This window comes from Oncorhynchus masou, chromosome 14 (genome assembly GCF_036934945.1).
Source record: "Oncorhynchus masou masou isolate Uvic2021 chromosome 14, UVic_Omas_1.1, whole genome shotgun sequence".
Classification (NCBI taxonomy): domain Eukaryota; kingdom Metazoa; phylum Chordata; class Actinopteri; order Salmoniformes; family Salmonidae; genus Oncorhynchus; species Oncorhynchus masou.
The window spans coordinates 6,221,489-6,247,708 of record NC_088225.1 but is presented as its reverse complement, the minus strand read 5'-3'; the positions used below and the strand labels follow the sequence as shown (position 1 = coordinate 6,247,708).

Here is a 26,220-nt window from a genome sequence, read left to right as displayed (position 1 = left end):
ACTGTTTGTGCTATAGCCTACATAGATGACAATGATGAAGACTAAACCAAATCCCCAAATTTTTCTCAACGAACAATGCATATGTCATATTTCAAATACTATAATAAAACTGTTTTCATGCCTTGGTTTGTGTATTTTTCGATGGCGAATATATATTGATTTGGGTAAAACATAAATATCAACGCTGTTCACATTTCTTCTTATTACACTTGTGATGACGTAGAGACTGCCAGTAATTCAGATGACTTCCAGATCAGCTGTTCTGTTTGTTATTTTTCTCCCGCTGCAAGGTCATGCTTGTAAATGCAATTTTCCCTACACACGGAGGGAGTGTGATTACATGGAACAGCCTCCGCGTCGCGCGCAATGAACACTACACCCACAACCTCCCTTTAGCTTTAATCCCGCCTTCTTGCAATATCCTACACAAAGATTGGACGAAATTGTGTTCTTGTCTTCTGTTGCATCCTAGTTATGTCAATCAACGCTTTCTTGACGTTTGTCTGCACTCAGGTTGGAATTGGAAAACTAAGGGTCTGTGTGTACAGTACTGCGACATTGAAGTAGGCTAAAGTTACGATTGTTAGAAATACAGTTTGGTTAAAAGTTCTCAATTATCCTGTACAATAAGACATTTCGTTCTGGTGGTTTAAGGGTGGTGGCTGGTTACGATTTGACGGGATCATTTTTCTGACACTTTCCCGTGGACAGTAGGGTAAGTAGGCGGTCGCAGACCCCTTTTGCTTTGTATCAATTATACATCATATTGTGGTTGGGCCATGAGAGTAAAGTTAAAAAAAAACAAACACATTATAGTCGTGTGTGGTGGGCGAGCAGCATCAATGTATTATCAGATTGAGAATCTCACTCGACGCAAAGTAACTGCAGCTACGTCCTCCATGCTATTACATAAATCGCCAAAAGTTTAACCACACTGTTTCGCAAATAGATTAAGCCTACCAGTCGTTGCAGCTGTTGTTGGTTATACGTTTGCTTTCAAAGGATAGCATACGCCGACCGTTTATGCCTAATTCTTGTGTTGATGTGCTGGCCATTTCTTCAAGGATGATATTGCACATTTTTATGAAGTTGCATGTGCAACCATGTTGGGATGCTGACTTCGGTCAAAGCCACATCCGGTGGTGCAGGTTGTAATGACCACTCTCATGTGGGCATGTCACGGCCATTTGATCCATCAAACGGTGCTTTGGGAAGTCATCACGTCAACCATGCATGCTTCCAGGTTTGCAACAACCAGTCTACAGTTTGAGGGATCACAAAGCCAGTGACATGTGTTAATGGATGCCAAGGGAAGGCCAAAAATGACCGATAAAAAAAGAAACATAACACTGATTTCGACTCCGTTCCATAATTTTCCTACGTTCAGCCTCTTGCGAATTGAATCTATCAGGAAGAAAGCATCAGAGCGATCAAAACAGCTTCTGGCCTCACTTGACAAAAAAGTATAAGCAATTAGCCAATCAGCGTTGAGTTCAACTGTGAATGGTCCTGGCGCACCTCCTTTCGTTTCAAGGAGTCAACATGTTTTTCTACTTGCACGAAGGTGTACACATACACAGAGTAATTCGAACCATGGACAGCTTACTTTAATTTAACTAAATTGTTTTTTGATATCTTTTAGTTGTCACTGATGGTGCTGGAATAGTGGAGGCAGCTCCTGTTTTCTTTGTGACTTGTGGTAACTCTGGTTTTAAATCAATAGTTGTTTAGTGGCCCGAAAATGTCTGAAACATTAACTTGCTTGACCATGGTGTAGGTCATGTTACTGTACATGCAATATGCTTTGTGGACTTCACTGGACAGAGGTAGCTCTCCGGTTTTGTGATAAAACAAAGGTGTGGTTGAATTTATTCTGCCACTTATTGTCTCGGCCTTTAGGCCCACAGTACCAGTCAAAAGTTTAATATATATATTTGACCTTTTGAAACTAGGCAAGTCAGTTAAGAGCAAATCATTATTTTCAATGACAGTCAAGAAACAGTGGGTTAGCTGCCTGTTCAGGGGCAGAACAACCCACCTTGTCAGCTCAGGGATTTGAACTTGCAACCTTTCGGTTACTAGTCCAATGCTCTAACCACTAGGCTACCCTGCTGCCCCAGATTTTTCAAAGTAGTCATCCTTTGCCTTGATGACAGCGTTGCACTCTCTTGGCGTTCTCTCAACCAGTCTTCGTGAGGTAGTTAAAAGTTAATTTGTGGAATTTCTTTCCATAATGCATTTGAGCCAACGGTTGTGTTGTGACAAGATAACCCTATTTGGTAAAAGACCTAGTCTATATTATGGCAAGAACATCTCAAATAAGAAAAGAGAAATGACAGTTCATCATTACTTTAAGACATGAATGTCAGTCAATCTGGAAAGTTTCTTCAAGTACAATTGCAAAAACCATCAAGCGCTATGATGAAACTGGCTCTCATGAGGACCGCCACAGGAGAGGAAGACACGGAGTTACCTCTGCTGCAGAGGATAAGTTCATTAGAGTTACCAGAAATCGGCAATTAACTGCACCTCAGATTGCACCTCAGAGTTGAAGTACAGACACATCTCAACATCAACTGTTCAGAGGAGACTGTTCATCAGGCCTTCATGGTCTAATTGCTGCAAAGAAACCACTACTAAAGGACACCAATAATAAGAAGAGACTTGCTTGGGCCAAGAAACACGAGCAATGGACATTAGACCGGTGGAAATCTGTCCTTTGGTCTGATGAGTCCAAATTTGAGACTTTTGGTTCCAACTGCTGTGTCTTTGTGAGACGCAGAGTAGGTGAGCGGATGATCTCCGCGTGTGTGATTCCCACCGTGAAGCATGGAGGAGGAGGTGTGATGGTGTGGGGGTGCTTTGCTGGTGACACTGTCAGTGATTTATTTAGAATTCAAGGCACACTTAACCAGCATGGCTACCACAACATTCTGCAGCGATACGCCATCCCGTCTGGTTTGCACTTAGTCCCACTATCATTTTGTAACAGGACAATGACCCAAATCACATCTCTAGGCTGTGTAAGGGATATTTGACCAAGAAGGAGAGTGATGGCAGGCTGCATCAAATTACCTGGCCTCCACAATCACCTGACTTCAACCTAATTGAGATGTATTTGACCTTCCTTTTATTTAATTTGGCAAATCAGTTAAGATCAAATTCTTATTTACAATGACGGCTTACCCCGGCCAAACCCTCCCTTAACCCGGACATGTCTGAGTCAATTGTGCGCCGGCCTATGCAACTCCCGATCAAGACCGGTTGTGATACAGCCCGGGATCGAACCAGGGTCTGTAGGGATGCCTCTGGTACTGCGATGGTTTGGGATGATTTGGACCGCAGAGTGAAGGAAAAGCAGCCAACAAGTGCTCAGCATTTGTGGGAACTTCTTCAAGACTGTTGGAAAAGCATTCCTCATGAAGCTGGTTGAGAGAATGCCAAGAGTGTGCAAAGCTGTCATCAAGGCAAAGGGTTGCTACTTTGAAGAATCTAAATATAAAAAATATATTTTGATTTGTTTCACACTTTTTGGGGGGGGGTTACTACATGATTCCATATGTGTTATTTCATAGTTTTGATGTCTTCACTATAATTCTACAATGTAGAAAATAGTCCAAATAAAGAGAAACCCAGGAATGAGTAAGTGTCAACTTTTGACTGGTACTTTACATATAATTGTCGCAAGGCATATGAATTGGAGTACGGCTTAGTGGGGAAAAAGTCCCTACATGCATACAATCGTCCTATTTGTCATCATTAAGTTGTTTCCATAGCATTGGCGAGTGAATGTAAAACTGTAAGGTTGTCACTGATATTGTTCCTAATCTTGTTCAATGGTATAATGACACTGCATCAGGAAACACTTACCGGAATCAAGTAATGCATTTTCCTGGAATCTCTTCCTCAAATAATGTTTCCATTGTCCAATGTTCTCGTTTAGCTTTTGTGGTGCTTTTATGAGGGTGCTTTTATGATAACTAAAAGGTGTTTTTCTCTTGTTGTTTCCTGAATATTATATCTAAATATCATTGTTTTAAATTGCTGTTTTTTTTTTACATTTATTTTTAAACCTGGGCCCAGTTTATCTAAACATTTAATCCAGAACAAAATGATCCTGTGTTGTGTCAAATTTCCCCATTTCAAATTGTTTGCTGTTTAAGAAGACACAAAGACAATATTGTAACCAAATGTTATCGTATCACATAATATGATCTGTGTTGTAGCATATGATGCGGTTCGAGATGTGCTTTCATTTTGTCTTTAAACTACATCCAAAAATGAGTACGGACCACATCGGAAGGGGGAGCAAAACACAGGATGATTTTGATCTGGAAAAACTGGTCCCTGGTGACTTAGAGAAGCAACTGCTTACTGCATCGAGTCAGACTTTGATACTGTAGTGAGGTGTAGAAAACTGTTATACCTTCTCTCTGAGTTAGAGAAATATGGGGTTTAACAGTTCACCGCATGGCAATGCTCGTTCTTAGAAAGTAAGATACAGTAACATTATTTCTGTTACATAGAAAGTACTAGGCCCATGCCTAGTTACGGACAGGGCAAAGGATGTGGCTGCTTTTCATGGCCCTCGTGACTGACGCTTTCTAGTCAAATTGTTATCTTTAGCTGAACAATGCAGACTAGATTCCTTGAAAGGCTGATCCCACCTCCCGTACTGTACAGTGTACAGACAAACAGTGCTTAGACATGCAACATGTTTTATGGTGTAGCCTACCTATAGTGGCTGCAGAGAGATACTGGTGATGAAGTGAGTGGTGCCTTGCTGCACTACGGAATGTTTCCTGTTCTTGAGACCTACAGTTCTCTCAACACCGGCTCAGTGAAAGTCATTTCATGTTGACTTGCTTCTGTAGGCCAAGGCTGGAGAGATCCCCAGGCCTGTCTGGTGTTGTGCCACTGTTCACACAGCTGTGTTGTTAACCCTGGTGGAGCTCGGTGTTTCTGTGGCTCTCTGTCGTCTGCCTGTGCATTCCACGCCACTCTCTAATGGCAATGATGGGACAAGTGCTGCTCAGACATAAGCGCTGCTCGTTTTCAGTTGTCTATGGAGAACTAGAGTGAAGCCAGCAGTCTTTATAGGCACTGGTAATGCCCACTTTGGATATGATCCGAATGGAGTGGTGTTGCCATAGGTTCCTTTTCATTCTCTGAGTGTGACTGAGTATGGTTCTGAAATCCAATCTTTTTAGTTAGTAAAAGATAGTTTAGCTTTTTTAAATTAAAATATAATTTGATCTCTGAGAAATTAAGCTCATTGATTGCACCCAAATGTATAAGATTCAGATAATAGTCAAATATAGTACCCAACATCTGATTTGGACCACTCTTCTCCCTACCAATGAGTAAGACATGAGAAATCCCCCCCCCCCCCAAATTGCCAGAAGCTACCCATGTATTCAGGGTCAGGTTTAACAAAGGAAGTTCCTGCCTTTTAGTTGTTCATCTATCTTGTCACCTATATTTTATGGGTTTTGACTGGGTTATCACCTGTTGTCAAAGAGTTGGCTGTTTTGAGCTCCTGTAAATTACAAGCGTAGCTGTTCATTAACTAACATGGGATCCATTTAAGCCCATGCACTTTGTATGACTTGAGGAAGTTGAAAGAAAACAAGTAATTGAATGGGAAGGTGACAGTTTGAGTTTTGACACATGATGATGAGTCAGCTCAGCTGCTCTGTGTTGTGGTTTGAGTCTAGTTTTTGTATGTAGCACAATCTCACTCCAGGGGTGTGTTCATTACGCCTTGCAATGGAAACCATTTACCGTTAAAGAACCGAACGGAAGCAAACCAAACCAAAAGATTTTGCAACCGAATCAGTGTAATGAATACACCCCAGGCAGGATGATGCACCTGTTTCCGTCAGTGTAGTGAAAGAGGAATGAGGAAAGGTGACATGTCTAACATGTGAAATGAGTAGGGCTGCCCTCTAACTTTCCTCGCTTTCCTTTTCTCAAATAACCTTGTAATGTCGTGGACCCTCACAGCAGAGTTTAGTAGAGCCCTGGGACAACATGTCACTCTCGCCTAAGCTCTCTCGAAATGAGCACCTGAACAAACCCTGGAGCAGGTATTTAACCAATATGAATGTCACTCCATAATCAATACATCTCAATAGTTTAAACATCAATGGCCAATACATAATACATTTGAACATATCAGGACCTATTTATCACACACAGTCAACGAATAGAGATATTAGGAAAACGCCCCACAACATAATAATTACTGAGCATGCAAACCTGCTAGGTACATATGCAGATGTGACCGACCCGGTCGCACTAGTCTGAACCCGCGGTGGTGAGAACAGAGCCCTACGTACCTGGTTTGAGGAGTTAGCGAGAACTTTGGTCAAGTTCAACTCGGGATAACCAGTACCACGAAAATGGCTCCCGTTTTAATGAGGCGCAGTGCTGTGAAAGTATTTGCCCCCTTTCTAATTCTCTACTTTTTGCATATTTTTGATACTGAATGTTATCAGATCTTCAACCAAAACCTAATATTAAATAAAGGGAACCTGATTGAACAAATAACACAATTACATATTTAATTTATTTAATTAAAAAAGTTGTGCAATACCCAATGCTCCTGTGTGAAAATGTAATTGCCCCCTTACACTCAATAACTGGTTGTGCCTCCTTTTTTAACTGCAATGACTCCAACCGAACACTTCCTGTAGTTGTTGATCAGTCTCTCACGTTGCTGTGGAGGAATTCTGGCCCACTCTTCCATGCCGAACTGCTCTTTCAAGTCCTGCCACATCTCAATTGGGATTAGGTCTGGATTAGGCCATTTCAAAACTTAAAATGTGTTGCTTTTTAGCAATCTTCATTAGAGGTCGACCGATTATGGTTTTTCAACGCCAATACCGATTATTGAAGGACCAAAAAAAAGCCGATACCGATTTAATCGGACTATTTAAAATGTTTTTTAAAATTTATTTTATAAAAATGTATTTATTTGTAATTAATGACAATTACAACAATACTGAATGAACAATTTTATTTAACTTAATATACTACATTAGTAAAATCAATTTAGCCGCAAATAAATAATGAAACATGTTCAATTTGGTTTAAATAATGCAAAAACAAAGTGTTGGAGAAGAAAGTAAAAGTGCAATATGTGCCATGTAAAAAAGCTAACGTTTCAGTTCCTTGCTCAGAACATGAGAACATATGAAAGCTGGTGGTTCCTTTGAACATGAGTCTTCAATATTCCCAGGTAAGAAGTTTTAGGTTGTAATTATTATAGGACTATTTCTCTTTCTACCATTTGTATTTCATTGGATGTTCTTATAGGCACTTTAGTATTGCCAGTGTAGCAGTAATAGCTTCCGTCCCTGTCCTCGCCCCTGCCTGGGCTCGAACCAGGAACACATCGACAACAGCCACCCTCGAAGCATCATTCCACAAAAGCCGCGGCCCTTGCAGAACAAGGGGAACAACTACTTCAAGGTCTCAGAGTGAGTGATGTCACCGATTGAAACGATATTAGCGCGCACCCCACTAACTAGCTAGACATTTCACATCGGTTACACCAGCCTAGTCTTGGGAGTTGATAGGCTTGAAGTCATAAACAGCTCAATGCTTGAAGCACAGTGAAGAGCTGCTGGCAAACACACAAGTGCTGTTTGAATGAATGCTTACGAGCCAGCCGGACTCAGTCAAACTGCTCTATAAAATCATAGACTTAATTATAACATAATAACACACAGAAATACGAGCCTTAGGTCATTAATATGGTCAAATCCGGAAACTATAATTTCGAAAACATAACATTTATTCTTTCAGTGAATTATGGAACCGTTACGTATTTTATCTAACGGGTGACATCCCTAAGTCTAAATATTGCTGTTTACATTGTACAACCTTCAACGTTATATCATAATTATGTACAATTCTGGCAAATTATTTACGGTCTTTGTTAGGAATAAATGGTCTTCACACAGTTCGCAACGAGCCAGGCGGCCCAAACTGCTGCATATACCCTGACTGCTTACACGGAACGCAAGAGAAGTGACACAATTTCCCTAGTTAAAATAAATTAATGTTAGCAGGCAATATTAACTAAATATGCAGGTTTAAAAATATAAACTTGTGTATTGATTTTAAAGAAAGGCGTTGATGTTTATGGTTAGGTACACATTGGTGCAACGACACATTGGTGCTTTTTTCGCAAATGCGCTTGTTAAATCATCACCCGTTTGGCGAAGTAGGCTGTCATTCGATGAGAAATTAACAGGCACCGCATCGATTATATGCAACGCAGGATAAACAAGCTAGATAAATTGGTAATATCATCAACCATGTGTAGTTAACTAGAGATTATGTTAAGATAAGTTTAATGCTAGCTAGCAATTGCAGGCTGACTTCGGTTGTCAATTGGACGGTGTTTCCTCCGACACATTGGTGCAGCTGGCTTCCGGGTTAAGCGGGTGGGTGTTAAGAAGTGCGGATTGGCGTGTCATGTTTCGGGGGACGCATGACTAGACTTTCGCCTATCCAGAGCCCATTGGGGAGTTGCAACGATGAGATCAGATTTGGGGAGAAGAAGGGGGTAAAATACAACACAACAATTAAAGCTTTAGCAAAAGGTATATGCTTGTTCACGCTAGCAACATAACAAACAATGGCAAACATTTGCAATTTGTCACTGGTGCCCTTCAGTGTACATCATCACAAGCTTTTTTTTTTGTGTGATCTTGTGGCTCAACCTCTGCTTGCATTAGACAAATTATTTGACTGACTTTTCATCATATTTGTGGAATCGACTGGAATTATAAAATGTTATTTATTGGCCTTATTCCAGTCTGACAGGAAGTGGACAGGGTAAGGAAAGTAGAGGCGAAGTTAACCAGGATTGCAATCAAATCTACCAATTGCCAATACAAGCAGTAAAGGTCACAGGCAATTTCAACTCATTGTTTCACCTGCGTAGGACAAGAGGAAGTGACAATTTTATAAATGAGGATTCGTCCCAAATGGCAACCTATTCTCTATAGTGTACTTCTTTTGACCAAGGCAAAATAAAATCTTGCCATTTAGCACGCAACCCTAGGTTTCTCTGCAAAGCAAGATGCGGTTGGAGCGTGTTTGTTCACCTGTCATCCAAGGAATTGAGTCTTTGTGATTGGATAAGTTCTGTTATCTGAATCTGTCAATGGAGCATATCAGATATGAGGACGCAAAGAATGGAAGAAATATCAAATCCCATGATTTAAAATGTTACCCTAACTGTACAGTTTGCTCCTCTTATCTTTTCTCAATTTCCTCCTCCATCGAGCCTGCAGTGAACAAAATGGTCTTGCTACTGTATAGGGACTTGTTATCAGGACCGTTGTCGCCTCACCACCACCTTGCAAGCTATTGTGCAATTGAGCTACTAGGAGAACATTGTGTTCCTTCCTGTGTCCAGTAAAATGAGAAGGGTGGCAGATGTTTGCTGATGACTGTGATCTCTCAGGGCTGGGGGGATGCTCTGTAGTTCTCTACCTTTTTCACTGGTTGTAATTAGGATTTTGTCAAGGCTTTTAGGAAGTACACTGTAATGTAGGGAAAATACCAGGCCTGGGTTAGCATGGCTGCTCAAATAACTGACTGAAATCATGACCGCTGTTTATGGAATATCACTTTCACTTTGACAATATAATTACACTGTTATGGAAGGAATGTGGAGCAGGAAGCGTTTTGTGCTAACATGCAGACGGTGTCATCTGCATTACATGACCTACATAACTCAATGGTTTGCTGACGATGACAACCGTGACATTCTATTCAACTGGGAATGAATATCAATGATGGTGGTTCCTGTTTACATTGAAGTCTGAATAGTTTTCTAGTAATGCTGAATAAATCTGCTCACATCAGACCTGGGCTGGAGGGAGACCAAAGGGTTTCTATCTGGCTCACCTTGCCCAACGGGGAGGCCAAAGGCCAGGGTTTATTTTGGTTTTACGTGTCTCGGTGAAGGCTGTGCATTGAGTTGAACAGGATGTCTCTTGTGTTTATAGGAAGCTGGCTGAGGTACCATCAGATACTTTTGTCTTCGGTTTCTGAGGTTTTCCTGTCAGGGCGAATATGACGTGTGTCTATACATGCTCTCATCAGATTCAAGACAATCAGAGTTAAAACAAATGATCAAGGTATTGGAAATGTTTCAGTGTAGAGACATACTGTACGGTGGCCTCAAGGTTTCGTCCTGCATTGGCTAGCTGTCAAGAGATCGCATCTGTTCCCCTCATTAGTATCTAGCTTCCTTGTGTCTTCCTTGCTTTCCATTTCTTCCTCAAACTATTTCCACGTTCGTGTCCTATACAGGGTTGTGGAGGCAGCCGGCAGCATGGCCCAGTGGAACCAGCTGCAGCAGCTGGAGACCAGGTACCTGGAGCAGCTGTACCACCTGTACAGCGACAGCTTCCCCATGGAGCTCCGGCAGTTCCTCGCCCCCTGGATCGAAAGCCAGGACTGGTGGGTACTTTCCTAGTTCCTGTGGTTCACAACACCACGACAGAATGGGTACCTAGTACCTACGGTTCACGAACACCACTGCTGCTGGCAACACTCGGCAGGATGACATGGCTCATTCTGTTTGTTAGTAGTGGGGAAGGAAATATGTCATCTGCTCACGCTCATTGTGGCATTGATTTTCCTGTACAATCGTTTTGATTTATTTTGAAGTAGCATCAACAACATTGCAGCTAGACTGTTAGCAGGGAACACGTCAGACACATTTGCCCATAGTGGAAGTGATCAATAAGTGACTTTTTGGACCTGAATGCCAAGACCTTCAAGGGGTTAAGGTTCTTAAAGTTGACCTATTTTTGCATCCCCCGAGACATTTCCTCATCACTGGAACAGATAAACGGCTGAGATTAATCTAATTTAAAAGCTTACGAACAGGGTTGTCAAACTAATATTTTATCATTTCATTTTTTTTTACCTTTAACGACAATTATCAAAAACCGTGTAAACGCCAGTGTTTTTTTTCATACTCGCGTATGTTTTGGCTAAGAACCTATTTTACATAATCAAAGGTTTTTGTGTTGTGCCCCGCCATTGGTTGAGACACATGTTCTTGAATACAGGTGGGAGTTATGTTTTGGCTGATTTAAATGTGCTCAGATGAGAAACTTTCAAATGGTACCACAAAGATGGTTGTCGGTCCACACACATCAGAGACTCTTGACTTAATGGGGATATGTTTTAAATTCTACTGCCAATCATCCATAGGAAACCTATTGAAATATACATGATAGAGTAGACATGACCATTTTTAAGTTGACATTTGTTGGTGGGTGGACCGGCAGTCATCTTTGTGGTAGTAATTACACTGAACAAAAATATAAACGCAACATGCAACAATTTCGAAGATTTTACTGAGTTACAGTTCGTATAAGGAAATCAGTCAATTGAAATCAATAAATTTGGGCCTAATTTATTGATTTCACATGACTGGGAATATGGATATATCTGTTGGTCACAGACACCTTAAGAAAAGCTAGGGGCGTGGATCAGAAAACCAGTCAGTATTTGATGTGACCAGCATTTACCTCATGCAGCGCGACACATCTCCTTTGCATAGAGTTGATCAGACCATTCTATGAATTCTATTTCTAGGATTGAAATGACACCCACCCTGTATTCAACAGCATGCTGTGTCTCAACCAACGGCGACACAACACAAACACCTCAGAGGATCTGAAGTAGGGTCTAAGCTACAATGAATGCGAATATGAAAAGAATCAGTGTTCACACGTTTTTAGGTAATTGATGTTAAAGATTTTTAAAAAATATAGTGTTTATTTTATTAAATAAAAACAATAATTTGACAACACTTTTTAATTTATATCAAACTCAACCGTTGATATTTTCCAGTGATGAAGACATGGATGTCTCATAGTGTGCGGGGGCATGCCAAATGGTTCAACTTTGAGCATGTTATGGCATTGTTTTGGCATTTGTGTCCAAATAGTCACTTTCTGACCGCTTCTTCCATGGGCAGACATGTATGGACAGTTTTGTTTTCAGCAAAAGTGATGCTGTCAAAAAGTGACTTCAAATGGATTTACCCAAAAGCTATTTCAGTTCCCAAACTTCCTTGTTACTGTAAAAGTCTGCTCCTTATGCAAATATCTTTCAATCTTTCCTGCCAAATGGTTCCTAGTTTCATACTTCATAGTTTCATATTTTCATAGATATAGACATATAGATCATGGATGTATACGGAAAGTAGTCTGGCCCCTTTCCCTTTGTCCACATTTTGTTACCTTACAGCCTTACTCTAAAATGGATTCAATTAAAACATTTCATCATCAATCTACACACAATACCCCATAATGACAACGCAGGTTTTTAGAAATTGTTGCTTTTTATAATGATAAAAAAACTTAAATGCCTTAACATTAGTATTCAGACCCTTTGCTATGAGACTCAAAATTGACAGTGCATGTCAGAGCAAAAGGAATTGTCCATAGAACTCCGAGAAAGGATTGTGTTGAGGCACAGATCTGGGGAAGTATACTAAAAAATGTCTGGAGCATTGATGGTCCCCAAGAATACGGTGTCCTCCATCATTCTTAAATCGACGAAGTTTGGAACCACCAACTCTTCCTGGAGCTGGCCACCCGGCCAAACTGAACAATCGATGAAGAAGAGCCTTGGTCTGGGAGGTGACCAAGAACCTGATGTTCACTCTGACAGAGCTCCAGAGCTTCTCTGTGGAGATGGGAGAACCTTCCAAAAGGACAACCATCTCTGCAGCACTCCACTAATCAGGTCTTTGTGGTACAGTGGCCAGATGGAAACCACTCCTCTGTAAAAGGCACATGACAGCCCGCTTGGAGTTTGCCAAAGGAATCTAAAGGACTCTCAGACCATGAGAAACAAGATTCTCTGGTCTGATGAAACCAAGATTCAACTCTTTGGACTGAATGCCAAGCGTCACATCTGAAGGAAAAAACAGGCACCATTCCAACAGCGAAGCATGGTGGTGGCAGCGAAGCATGGTGGTGGCAGCGAAGCATGGTGGTGGCAGCATCATGCTGTGGGTATGTTTTTCAGGGACTGAGAGACTACTCCGGATCGAGGGAAACATGAGCAGAGCAAAGTACAGAGAGATCCTTGATAACCTGCTCAGGACCTCAGACTGGGGCGAAGTTTCACCATCCAACAGGACAATGACCCTAAGCACACAGCCAAGACAACGCAGGAGTGGATTCGGGACATGTCTCTGAATGTCCTTGAGTGGCCCAGCCAGAGCCCGGACTTGAACCCTAACAAACATCTCTGGAGAGACCTGAAAATAACTGTGCAGCGATGCTCCCCATTCAACCTGACAGAGCTTGAGGATCTGCAGAGAAGAATGGGAGAAACTCCCCAAATACAGGTGTGCCAAGCTTGTAGCGTCATGCCCAAGAAGACTCAAGGCTGTAATCACAGCCAAAGGTGCTTCAACAAAGTAGTGAGTAAAGGGTCTGAATACTTATGTAAATGTGATATTCCAGTAAAAATATATATATATACTTTTGCAAACCTTTCTAAAAACCTATTTTTGCTTTGTCGTTATGGGCTATTGTGTGTAGATTGATGTGGGGGGGGACAACGAATCCATTTTAGAATACGGCTGTAACGTAACGATGTGGAAAAAGACAAGTGGTCTGAACACACTGCGTTCGGAAAGCACATCATATCTTATCTGTGGATTTACTTTTTACAATGCGTTTGAGTAATAACTAGAGATATGAAAATGTGCTATGCAGGGCGTACGCAGCGAACAAGGAGTCCCACGCCACGCTGGTGTTCCACAACCTGCTGGGGGAGATTGACCAGCAGTACAGCCGCTTCCTGCAGGAGAACAACGTGCTCTACCAGCACAACCTGCGGCGCATTAAGCAGCATCTGCAGTCCAAGTACCTGGAGAAACCCATGGAGATCGCCCGCATCGTAGCCCGCTGCCTCTGGGAAGAGCAGAGGCTGCTGCAGACCGCCACCACCGCCGCACAGGACGGAACGGCGTCTCACCCATCTGGCACTGTGGTGACAGAGAAACAACAGATCCTGGAGCACAACCTGCAGGACATCAGGAAGAGGGTGCAGGTGAGACTGCACGTTTAGTCCAAAGAATGTGTGGTGTTACACAGGCTTGTTATTTAATACCTCGTTTGATTTACATGCTTTGCGTTTTTACTTTGCTATAGGATATGGAACAAAAGATGAAGATGCTTGAGAATCTCCAGGATGATTTTGACTTCAACTACAAGACCCTTAAAAGTCAGGGTGGTAAGTTTCACTTTTAATATTACAATTCTAGATTTCTTTTTATAGAATTTTATCGGAATTTATGGATAGGATATGAATCTGTTAGAGCCTCTAATTTTATACTCTACTACTACTATTGATTTAGCTTGTTCTTGTTTTGAAACTCTGGCCCGCCATCAAATACTACCAAATATCACTGACTCTTAAATCTACAGATAACCCACCCAACTCCTCTCCTATTTGCTCAGAGTTGTCCCAGGACATGAATGGGAACAGCCAGGCGGCAGCCACCCGGCAGAAGATGTCTCAGCTGGAACAGATGCTGAGTGCTCTGGACCAGCTCAGGAGGGTAGGGCCCTTGTACACCCCTCCTTAGTGTCCATCTGACCCAACATCGTACATCCCTTCTTCACGGGTCCTAATACCCTGAATCAGTATAGTCGATAAGTAGGAGAGGCTCATTGACATTCTGCTCGAACCTCCTACGTGTGTGCAATAAATGACATAAACCTGCATATTTACATGTTGTTGAATAGTAAGCTGTAGAATTGGGTTAGTCATTCTCTAATTCTCAGCAGCAAGCTTGAAACTGTCTGGCCCAAGCAGGGGGGCGTGGCAGCCCCGACAAACATTTGTACTCAGCAGCAGCACCTTTCACTACACATGCAGAGATCTGTATGTGTGTCGATATTAATGTGTGCTCGATCATTCATTTTCAATTGAGTTAAATTAATATTCATGCTGCTGTCAGGCACTAGATATTTATGAGCAAGATGAGGAGGGTGGTAATAGCTGTCAAATTTTGGAGAATGTGGGGCTGGAGACTGTTTAGTTTTTTTTTTAATCCTTGAGGCCAAAATTGTAAAACAAATTCACTAATCATGTTGTCTAACATGATAATCATGCGGAAGATATAATCGTACCCTCGATGTTCGAGAAGTGGGCCAGCAACCGGGGGGTTGTCGGTTCGAATCCTAGTGCTGGCAGGGAGTGAGCTGGCAACCGGGGGGTTGTCGGTTCGAATCCTAGTGCTGGCAGGGAGTGAGCTGGCAACCGGGGGGTTGTCGGTTCGAATCCGAGTGCTGGCAGGGAGTGAGCTGGCAACCGGAGGGTTGCTGGCATCAATATCGCAGGTGCAAGGAACTTAACCCCCAAAACTGCTCATTGGGTGCTGCACAGCGGCTGATGTCCATCTCCTGTGGATTAATAAAATATATCTTCAAAGTAATTCCAGAGCCCCCTGAATGTCACTTTAACACTGGTTATATCAGTGTCTGAAGGATGTGCTGTTGTCCCTCTCTGTTGTAGCAAATCGTGACTGAGATGGCAGGGCTGCTGTCAGCCATGGACTTTGTCCAGAAGAACCTGACAGATGACGAGCTGGCTGACTGGAAGAGGAGGCAGCAGATTGCCTGCATCGGAGGACCACCCAACATTTGCCTGGACCGCTTGGAGACATGGTCAGTTACCATTAGTAGCCTTTACTTTCCAAGTTAAAATCCTTTTCTGTGCCCTCCCCATGACCGTACACTATCTATCCCCCCCCCCAACACTCACATAGAGTAAACGTCAGAGGCGAAGAAGGAGAAGTTGCTGTTATTTGTAGTCAATGCAAGACACCATAAGATTGAATTGTAGTTCCAAATTTGTTTAACAAACAGGGTAGCACTGCCATAATGACGGACCTAGATTAACCTTTGACCTCTAGGATTACTTCGCTGGCTGAGTCTCAGCTGCAGATCCGCCAGCAGATCAAGAAGCTGGAGGAGCTCCAGCAGAAGGTGTCCTATAAGGGAGACCCCATCATCCAGCACCGGCCCGCTCTGGAGGAGAAGATAGTGGACTTGTTCAGGAACCTCATGAAGAGGTGGGGAGCTTCTCCAGATCGTTTGGATATTTATTATCGGATCGGATTTGCATAATATTCAGATGTTTTGGATTTATGGCATAGCCTTTGGCAAATATGGAGATATTTTTACATTTTATTACGATGGGCATTAGATGAGGCTTCAGAGTTTTGTTTATCACAGACTTCCACCGTTGTGCCCTAATGCACCGCCTCATATCTGGCCATTGTGTTGCAGTGCGTTCGTGGTGGAGAGGCAGCCTTGTATGCCCATGCATCCAGACAGACCACTGGTCATCAAGACAGGTGTGCAGTTCACCAACAAAGTCCGGTAAGAGGGGCTGCGGGACTCCATGTTTCAACTCAGTGCCACCAGTTGATGCCTATATTGAATACAAAACGGCCTTATTTGATGTCTTTGGCGTTTGCTTTATGTGCTCTCACCAAAATGTTATTTTCCAAAAATGTTCTCTCTTTTCAGATTACTGGTGAAGTTTCCAGAATTGAATTACCAGCTGAAGATCAAAGTTATTATTGACAAGTGAGTTTTGCATGCCTTGCGTCTATCACTCCCACGATCATGTTATATATTTGCATAGAACACGACGATCGACTCAGTCCCAGGGAAGGTGAATTGACCTCTGTTGTTTGTTTCTCAGGGAATCTGGGGACGTGGCTGCCATTCGAGGGTAAGTAACTTTCATGTTACGTTGAAACCCTTTGTCTCCTAACCTATCAATCTTAGAATGTCCCTGTTGCCATGGAGCCTGTGAATAACCGACCCTACCTGCTCTACCCTACCTGCTCTACCCTACCTGCTCGACCCTACCTGCTCGACCCTGCTTCTCCCAGGTCCCGAAAGTTCAACATCCTAGGTACCAACACCAAGGTGATGAACATGGAGGAGTCCAACAATGGCAGTCTGTCAGCAGAGTTCAAACACCTGGTGAGTGACTGTCTGTTAGTCAGTCTAGTGTGGTACTGTACAGTATGTTGCTTGACTGATAACTGCCTTTCTCTTTCAGACCCTGCGGGAACAGAGGTGTGGCAATGGTGGCAGGACCAACAGTGATGTGAGTCCCACACTCAATCTTGAATGCTCCTTTTCCTATGGTGACTGTTGTAGCTATACTGTTAACTTAAACTTATCATTTTGGGAGTTTATAGTAAGATTGTCATCAGTATTAATAGTTGCAGTAGCATCAATCGACCTTTAACCCTGACTGTCCTGTTCCTCCCCAGGCCTCCCTGATCGTTACAGAGGAGCTCCACCTCATCACCTTTGAGACAGAGGTCTACCACCAGGGCTTGAAGATCGACCTGGAGGTGAGACCTTGCTCCGCTCTCTACCTGTGTGCACACAGGCGGCTTGGGGGAGTTGCTGTTGTGCTTCCTGACTCCAAGGCGGTCTTTGTCAAGTCTCATTATGGCAACACCAAACACTCAGCATGTAGTCCCCTGACTCCACCTTAATCCTACGTCAGCAGCAATTACATGGAGATGAGATATTTAAGGCCACGAGTCAGGTCTGCCACACACGCGAGCCAATAGACAAAATAGTCATTATCATTAGCTTGATGGTGCCCTAGGCTTCCAGGGGCCTGGCTCTGCTCTCCCCATGCACCGAATACCAATGAGCTGATTCAGTAATCATACTTGTTCTCCGTGCTTCCCCACTGTCGCTGCTCCTCGCCCAATCATCCATCCCATCCACCCCCGGCCGGTGCAGCGAGTCCAGGGGTAATCCGTCTCTGACCTGCTCTCCCTTACCAGCACCATGGTTCCTCCCTCTGATATCACCGTAGCTGGTCCAAGCCCCCTGCTGGGACACAGGAATCATTCATCAAGCCCCCAAACACAGCAGTGTGAAAATGCATTAGCCGGGATAATTAACACATTATTAGCATTGAGAAATGGAGGGAAATAAGTGTGGGTGTGTGAGAGGGGGTTTGGCACACACACGTTGTGAAATAATTGATCACAACACTCAGTCTTCTGTAAACGACACCATTTAGCGAGGCGAGGGGTGCTGCTGTGTGATTTTTAAGACTTAATTCTCAGTGAGGGACTAAGCATCCCATGTCTCTGCCATGTCACTCAGGACACTGACAGCTTTTCCTCCCGTACGGCCGACCACTTTGTCACAGCAATCCAAAGAAGAATAGAATTAAAGGAATTTGTTAAATGGCATTTCATGTCAGACTTGAATAGAATGACCTAACAACCTAGGTTAGTTTTGAAAGCCTGGCAAAAAGGTGCTACTGCACCATACGTGTGTATCTTAATTGATCCTACGTCCCTGTTAACCATTCTTCATGCGTTTTCTCTATGGTCCATTAGACCCATTCTTTACCGGTGGTGGTCATCTCCAACATCTGCCAGATGCCCAACGCCTGGGCCTCCATCCTGTGGTACAACATGCTGACCAACCACCCCAAGGTAAGACGGCTGGCGCCACCTCTCGTTCGACCGCTGTCCTGTAACTTCTGGCCCCCCAAATAGTCTTACTGATGTCATCTTTACTGTGTCATACCTTCTTGGCATTGACGTCCGCCTTGGAGAGGGTTGGGTGCGAAATCCACCCTGACCTCCTCTTCCTGTTGTCGTGTCCTATAGAATGTGAACTTCTTCACCAAGCCTCCGGTGGGGACGTGGGATCAGGTAGCGGAGGTGCTGAGCTGGCAGTTCTCCTCCACCACTAAGAGAGGCCTGACCATCGAGCAGCTCACCACCCTGGCTGAGAAACTACTAGGCGAGGAACCTTTCTGTCTGCAACTCTACCTTCATCTGCATTGGATGGCTCCAAAGCAATAGAATGATGTCTATCACAGAACATTGAATGAGAGTCGGAATGAGTGTCCACTCCAGTAAATGTATTTCTATGGATGGTCTGTACAGCGTCAATGCCTACTAAATGTGTTTGTGTTGTTTGTCTAGGGCCGTGTGTGAACTACTCTGGATGCCAGATCACCTGGGCCAAGTTCTGCAAAGTATGTCCTTGCCCAATCAGCCTCTCTTGATATGTTGTTATAGCTGTCTATCTGTCGTAAACAGCTTCACAGTTTGAATTGATTAGTTCCTCCTTTGTCCTCAGGAGAACATGATGGGTAAAGGCTTCTCTTTCTGGGTATGGCTGGACAACATCATTGACCTGGTCAAGAAGTACATCCTGGCCTTGTGGAATGAAGGGTGAGAGGTCGCTTCTGTTTGTTTACCGACTTGTTACTGGAACAGCTGGGCAAAATCCAGGTTGGAAGGAGTGGAGTTCATGACATTGAGTTCATATGAGCACTGCTGAGAACTGTAATACTGAGCCGTTGAACCCTAGATAGCGGGAAACTGGATTGAGGAGGAGTACAGGTTTTAGGCTTAAATGCACAAGTGTAAAGTGTCAAGTGTAATGGAGTTAAATTGTCTCCCTTTCAGTCTTTCTCTGTCCTATCTGGTGTAAGTGACCATAAAAAAAGGCACATTTTTCTCTCTGCTCTCTTTCGGTCTGTGCAGGTATATTCTGGGTTTCATCAGTAAGGAGAGGGAGAGGGCCATCCTGAGCCCTAAGCCACCTGGTACCTTCCTGCTGCGCTTCAGTGAGAGCAGTAAGGAGGGGGGCATCACCTTCACCTGGGTGGAGAAGGACATCAGTGGTAAGAGGACAGCGTGTTGGGCTGGCTGGCGCTCTTCTGTCTTTCTCGCTTTTCTATTGTGCATGTCAATTTGGTCTTTGTCCATGTTGCACGTTATTTAGTTTCCCTTGTGACATGGTATCCGATCTCTCTCTCTCTCTCTCTCTCTCTCACTCTCTCTGTGTGTCTGTAGGGAAGACTCAGATCCAGTCGGTGGAGCCTTACACCAAGCAGCAGCTCAACAGCATGTCCTTTGCGGAGATCATTATGGGATACAAGATCATGGATGCCACCAACATCCTGGTTTCTCCGCTGGTCTACCTCTTCCCAGAGATCCCCAAGGAGGACGCCTTCGGGAAGTACTGCCGACCGGAAGCTGCTCCAGAGGCGGAGCTCGGAGACCCGTGTAGTAGTGAGTCAATCAGGAGGTTTTAACGTATTGTCATGGAAACTGCGGGACGAGTTAATGGAAGAAGATCTGGATGTACCTCCATAATTAATACTTCTTTACCGTTTTGGATGTTGGTGCTTTGTGCGATGGGGAATATTTTGATCTGTGTGTACGTTAAGACGTGTTCTGGTTTTCTCCCGCAGCCATTCAACCATACTTAAAGACAAAGTTCATCTGTGTAACCCCGTAAGTATCCACTTTCCTTGAGAGCTGTTAGTGCTCACTTCCCTCCAAGGAGTTAATGCTCCTAAGTGACTTCACACTAGGTTGTGTAATGGAAACTGGGACAGTCATGTTGCAAAATGTTCAACTTTTTTTTTTTTCTTCTTCTACGAAATATTTGAGTGTCCTCCGCAACATCCCCTCGATGGCTTCCTGTAAGGATGGGGCGGGTAGGAGTTTTACCCTGGAAGAGTGGTTCCCAGATCGTTCCTATATAGTCATCACCAACAAACTGACAGACGGATTCACTATTAGTCAGTGTCTTTCCCTTATTTATACAGTCGTTGGTCTGGCCTGGGGACAGTGGAACAGGAAGCACAGGACTGTAGGCAGGCAGTGTACACATCTCTCTAGACAAAGCAGAGTGGAGGAAGCAAGTAACGATCCCCAGACAAGCATACAGATTACTTTAACGCCACTACTTTAACACTACTATTAGAACCAAAGAGAAAGCTTTCCTTGCACTTCTAGGGGAACAGAGAGAGAGCGAGAGAGAGAGAGTGTGTGTGTGGTCTGTAGCCCATGCAGTGCTCTATTCTGGGACGGAGTGGGTGTGTATGAGTTTAGCAGAGGGATCAAAAGGGTGTGTATACTGGCTAACCCAGGGGCGGAGGTATTGTTTTCGGGGTGGGTAGCAGCGTTGGGAGAGGTTTGCTCAGTGAGAACCTGACCTGTCTCTGTAGGATTAGATGAGTATGTGTACTACATAGGTAGAGGTGTCTGTTTGGGTGGAGGGGGGTGTTGGAGAGGATTGCTCAGTGAGATCCTGACCTGTCTCCGTAGGTGCCCTTCCGTGTTCATGGACTTTCCGGACAGCGAGCTGCTTGGGAACGGGATATTCCCTGGGTAGGCAGTGGGGGCATGTAGGGCTGTGTGTGTGTTTCTCTACGTATGTGTGGGTGAGAGGGTGGGTGAGACTCACACAGGGAATGGAGTCATCAGTCTCTCAGCCTCCTCATTTAGACCCCTACTGTTTTGTTTCTAACTCACTGCCACTCTCCTTGGTTCGAACCCCAGAGCAGCTTCCAGTCATATTGTATTCAGCCATTTTGAGTTGGGTTCATCCTACTTGAAGATGGCTTCCCTTTCCCACTCACATCCTCAGTAGATCATTCACCTTTCAAACTCCCTGTTAAGTCTACGGACTGGTGTCATGACCACTCCCATTAAAATCAGTCCAGGCTGGCCACGTTTAGTTTACAGCTTGATAATGGTATGAAAACGGTCCCCACTTCACAGTCCATTATGAACGGGCTAGAACAGCAGGAGGGGAGAAGAGGCTGTGGATTGATAGGCTGTAGACTGGAGGGCTCATTAGAAGTGCCTTCAGTGGAGATGAACTCCTAAAGGCCAAACGTTGGTCCTTCCTTTAGTTCTCCACCGCGGGAGGTTGGTGGCACCTTAATTGGGGAGGACGGGCTCGTGGTAATGGCTGGAGCTGAATCAGTGGAATGGTATTAAATACATCAAACGCTTGGTTTGATGCCATTCCATTCGCGCCGTTCCAGCCATTATTATGAGCCGTCCTCCCCTCCGCAGTCTACACTGTTCTCCACCTATGACTATAGTAATAGGTTGCTGTGAGACGTCATGTGCTTTTTTAGAACAGATTGTCTGTCAGGGCTGTAGAGGGTTTTGGTGTGTTTCTGCCCACTGGCCTGCCTGCTCTTAACAAGCTAGATTGTCTAGAATACTTGTCATTAACATTCCCACTAACTAACTGCTCTCCTTTCCCCCTTTCTTTCTGCTACTGTCGTCTAACTTCAGTCACTCGCTGGTCAAAAGGAAGCACATTGACACATAGTGGCTGAATGGTCCCAACCTGTCACTAATCCGACCCAGTCAACACTGAACTGCTTGACTCATGTATTTAAACCTGTAATACTGTGTGTACATGTAGTAATGTGGAGTGTTGTCCTCGTCTATGGTGGCGTAACAGCAGTGATGATGTGGTGAAAAGGACCTAGAGCTCTAATCACTCTGACGTCTGTATGTGTGTTAACATGTTTTCTCCCTCTTCTCCTGTATTGTCTTGTTGCAGTACCAACTCTGGTAACACCAGTGATCTGTTTCCCATGTCCCCTCGCACCCTGGACTCTCTGATGCACAACGAGGCTGAGGCCAACCCTGGCCCGCTGGGTAAGTCCTGACAGATACTAATACACACGCACGTGCGCGCAAAACACACACACACATGCACATACTCGTACTGTGCTTGCGTGTGAAGCAAGGTTTAACTTGTTTTAATGGCAGCCCTCTTGCTTTCTGTCTTCCCAGACTCCCTCACTCTGGACATGGAGTTGAGCTCTGACGTGGCGTCACCCATGTGAAGAGACGAGTGAACCAGACTCATTTTTAAATCTTTTAACACCCCGTTTTCTTAAAAAAAAATATATTCCACAGTTACCTCTGTCCCATATTGTGAAAGGGAACAAGATACATTACATTCTTTACCTTTACGCCTCAAACACACCTACAGCGTCATTGTGCTAAATGGTACGCAGCATCATCAGGATATGTGTGCAACAAAAGTTCAACTTTCACCTTCTGCTACCATTTCTGTCAAGCCATCGACGCATACAGTTTGATGCCTACTTTAGATAAAGGCAAATGCAGCGTTCCATTGGAAATTAATGTTCTTTTGGTGTACCAAAATGCAATTACGCTATCGGTGTGATCGAGGCGTTGGTGTCAATGTTTTTGAAAAGCCATGTCTCACTCCCTGTGGGTGTTTCACAAAGTACCTTATTTAATTTGTATAAAAAATGTTTTATACAAAAGTATATTTTTGTTTCCTTGACTTCCTTTAAAATGGTTTTGATCTTAACCTTCATTTATGAACCAGCGCTTTTGTTTTTATAAGAATGCCTAATGAGGAAGATGGCAGTCTCGCTTTTCAAAGATAATAAGTTATTATTTGTTTGCGTCATAGTCCTCAATTACCTATTCTATAACCTTTTTGGTCGTCTGTCTGTTTGTCCCATGTCATTCTCTATTCAAGGGGACACCTGTATCTGTATTTCTATTCTATTGAGAAATATCCTTGTTACAACGAGAAAGATTGGATCTTATTCCTTATTACAACAAAAACCTGTATCTAGAATCTCACTGTGACAATGAGTCAATAATATGATGCGTTTATAAAAACCAAGGAGATGAGAACCAAAGGTCACAGGTGAATTTGTTAACATTCATTCATAAAGGTAATTTATGTGAATGGCACTGGTTTTTGTTTTAGGTGTCTGAAATGGCATTGATGATGACAGGATATTTCTCTGACCTCCTCTCAGCCTGGGCTCAACCCCGCTCTCAGCTGGCAGGCAGCATGTCTCAGTTGAAGGGAAGACACTGATTCCTTCCCTGGATTGTACAGCACGTTGATGTTTGTCATGAATCTTGCCCTGAGCAATTTCCACGAGCTGGACCAGCTGCACATTTAAAATTGGCGATGTAAAAATGTACTTTTTTTTCTTTAATTTAAGGTTAGGCATTATGGTTAGGTTTGGGTTTAAAATCTGATGTAATGACTGGCTGTGCCAGCTAGTGACCACTGCCGAGCTGCCTCCAGGACAAGATTGATGGCAATGAATGCCAACCTGCTATTGTAGATAGAAATGTACATTCTTCTTTGGTGTTTTGAATTCATACACACCCCCTCCGTCCTTCATAGTCTGTCATAATGTGAATACCACTTGTTTTCATTAAACCATCAAACATCAGATTATCATTGCAACAGTACTGCACTAGTCTGTGCCTAAATTGTTTATGTAGTGCATAAATGGTTAATGTAGTGCCTATCTCATACGTATTAATGATTTATTTTAAGCTATGTGTTGACCTTGTTTTTTTTTTTGTAATTTGCATATTGTTAGTATCAATTTCTAAAGATATTTCACTATTCTGTTTGACTGTATATGGGTATCATGTGGTGCCACATCATAAACAACACAACACTTGTCCATCACTTCCTGAGTTAAGTGCTCAGTTGAATCGGTAATTGAGTTCACTGTAGATGTTATTTGAAAAAAGCTATCTGTAAATTATGCTGTAATTAATCTTATATTTGTTTAAAAATCATAAAAAGAAGAAAAAAATGTATCTCTCATGGACTCGTGTTTGCCTATCTTTTTATGCGATTTTCCATGTTTGAGGTCTTTTTTTATTTTAACCGGTGAGCCAGTTGCATAGCTTAAATGCATCTTTCCATATGTCGAACATGTGTCGAATATGGTAGTGAGACGAAGCCCACTGGCGGGCAGTGGAGGAGATGGATTTTGAGTGAAATTCTGCACATTTTCTCATCGACTAAACATTTGATCTCAATTCAGTTTAATGTTACTAAAACTATAATATGTTTTGAGTGGACTATGGTTTGTAGACTTTTTTTTACCTTTTGCAAACGTTTTAAAAAGTCGCATTATTTAGGAAGCGTGCAAAGATTGAGTTCTGCACACGCGCACTTAAAAGTAGGCGTTCCCTAACGGAAATATGCAGATAATGTAAAATGTCGATACTAAGATCTCGACATTAAAAACGTTAACATTAATGGCATTTGTTGAATTACCTTAGATGAATTCTCACGCGAATGTATTTTATTAAGGGAGCATGCGAGTGCACTCGTTCGGTTCGGTGTCAGCCGAACTGAACTGAAGCATGCGAACGCCCGAGCTGATCAGAAAACACTTGTATGAGTGATAGTATGTTGGATCAATAGGCAATTCATCAGGGATGTCTGCCGCTCTGCCTTAATTTACCAGTGCCTTTACCCTGGGCTTTAATCTATAGCTGTGAGACTAGCAACATCTCAGAAAAAAACGCACACCAAAATGACTGACTTTGTCTACGGGATAGAAATTCTGCATAAAATGTAAATGCTTTGGAATGTTATTTGTCAATTCTTCTGGAGTTTTGACTCTTTCAAAACGATACCGAGTGATCTTCTTTCTGTACGTGGTGAGACTGGAAATCCCGTAATATAACCGCACGTTGAACATGTGCTTGCTGCTTCACTACCCCGAGGAAACCCATCTGCGACGGTATCTCACATTCACGGCGTAGTAGCATACTATATGCACACAGGTCTGGTCTGGGGGTTTCCACCGTTGTTTCACTTATTTAACGTTACATTGTCTATAGTTGTCCCTTTGAGTCACTCCTTGATGTAAACTGGTCTGAAATGGCATTTGTGAAATATAGTATTTTTCGTATCATTATAGTCTCCTCACATACTTTATTTCTGTCTGTCGATATCTCTCTTATTTGTCTCTGATAGGAACTAGCCTTCCCCCTATCCTGCTACGCGTGGAGAGGGAGACAGAGCGTTGCCTTTTAATTAACATCAGCAGCTGCTGACTCAGCAGTTTCTGAAAGCAAGATGTCACCCCTCCAGCCTGCCTGGCCAGCAGCCAATCCGTTTGGAGAACCGAATCCATTTTAACGGTGTGCTGTGAAATGGCCTGATGTATGGCTGGGGTTGTGTGCGCGTGTGTGTGTGTGTGTACAGAGGGCCTAGTGGAGTGTGTTTTCTGTTGTTTCCTTAACGTTTTTTTTTGTATGTGAAACGGAAGTTAGAAATAATAAAAATGTGTTCATACTTTTGCCTTATTTGTCTTGAGAAATGTTGGTTGGCAATTCCCATAACACTTCCACTTCCAGCTGCTGCCTTTGGCCAAGTGACGGTCAGTAAGTCTGAAAACTCATGTTTACAATGCCTAGCAGTGTCCCAAATGACACCTACAGAGGAGGAAAATGGACTGTGGACCAAATTCTGCTTCATAAATGAGTCATTAGCATCTGAATCG

General features: G+C 43.3%; 1 protein-coding gene across 8 annotated transcripts; it reads left to right on the top strand.

Moving 5' to 3' along the window:
- Positions 1–465: 465 nt before the first annotated feature.
- LOC135554039 (signal transducer and activator of transcription 3-like) lies at positions 466–24,517 on the top strand. 8 transcript variants are annotated; one of them, XM_064986041.1, is made up of 24 exons: positions 466–563; positions 655–715; positions 10,339–10,488; positions 13,779–14,115; positions 14,217–14,298; positions 14,493–14,626; positions 15,586–15,737; positions 15,986–16,144; positions 16,362–16,454; positions 16,605–16,664; positions 16,783–16,812; positions 16,976–17,069; positions 17,149–17,196; positions 17,366–17,449; positions 18,464–18,562; positions 18,740–18,875; positions 19,061–19,113; positions 19,218–19,312; positions 19,628–19,767; positions 19,940–20,158; positions 20,341–20,383; positions 21,203–21,265; positions 22,461–22,558; positions 22,673–24,517. In XM_064986041.1, the coding sequence occupies exons 3-24, from the start codon at positions 10,361–10,363 to the stop codon at positions 22,747–22,749; spliced, it is 2,424 nt and encodes an 807-aa protein (XP_064842113.1). In that variant the 5' UTR covers positions 466–563; positions 655–715; positions 10,339–10,360; the 3' UTR covers positions 22,750–24,517. The 8 variants fall into 8 exon arrangements, with proteins under 8 accessions (XP_064842113.1, XP_064842112.1, XP_064842115.1 ...); XM_064986040.1 differs by having other exon boundaries at positions 488–715; XM_064986043.1 differs by having other exon boundaries at positions 489–715; positions 14,526–14,626.
- Positions 24,518–26,220: the final 1,703 nt, after the last annotated feature.

Excerpts from the sequence above, each read along its gene's own strand:
- LOC135554039 (XM_064986041.1), top strand. The coding sequence starts at position 10,361 with ATGGCCCAGTGGAACCAGCTGCAGCAGCTGGAGACCAGGTACCTGGAG. Across the intron at positions 14,116-14,216 it reads ACATCAGGAAGAGGGTGCAG|GATATGGAACAAAAGATGAA; the intron begins GTGAGACTGCAC and ends ACTTTGCTATAG. Across the intron at positions 17,450-18,463 it reads GCTTGAAGATCGACCTGGAG|ACCCATTCTTTACCGGTGGT; the intron begins GTGAGACCTTGC and ends ATGGTCCATTAG.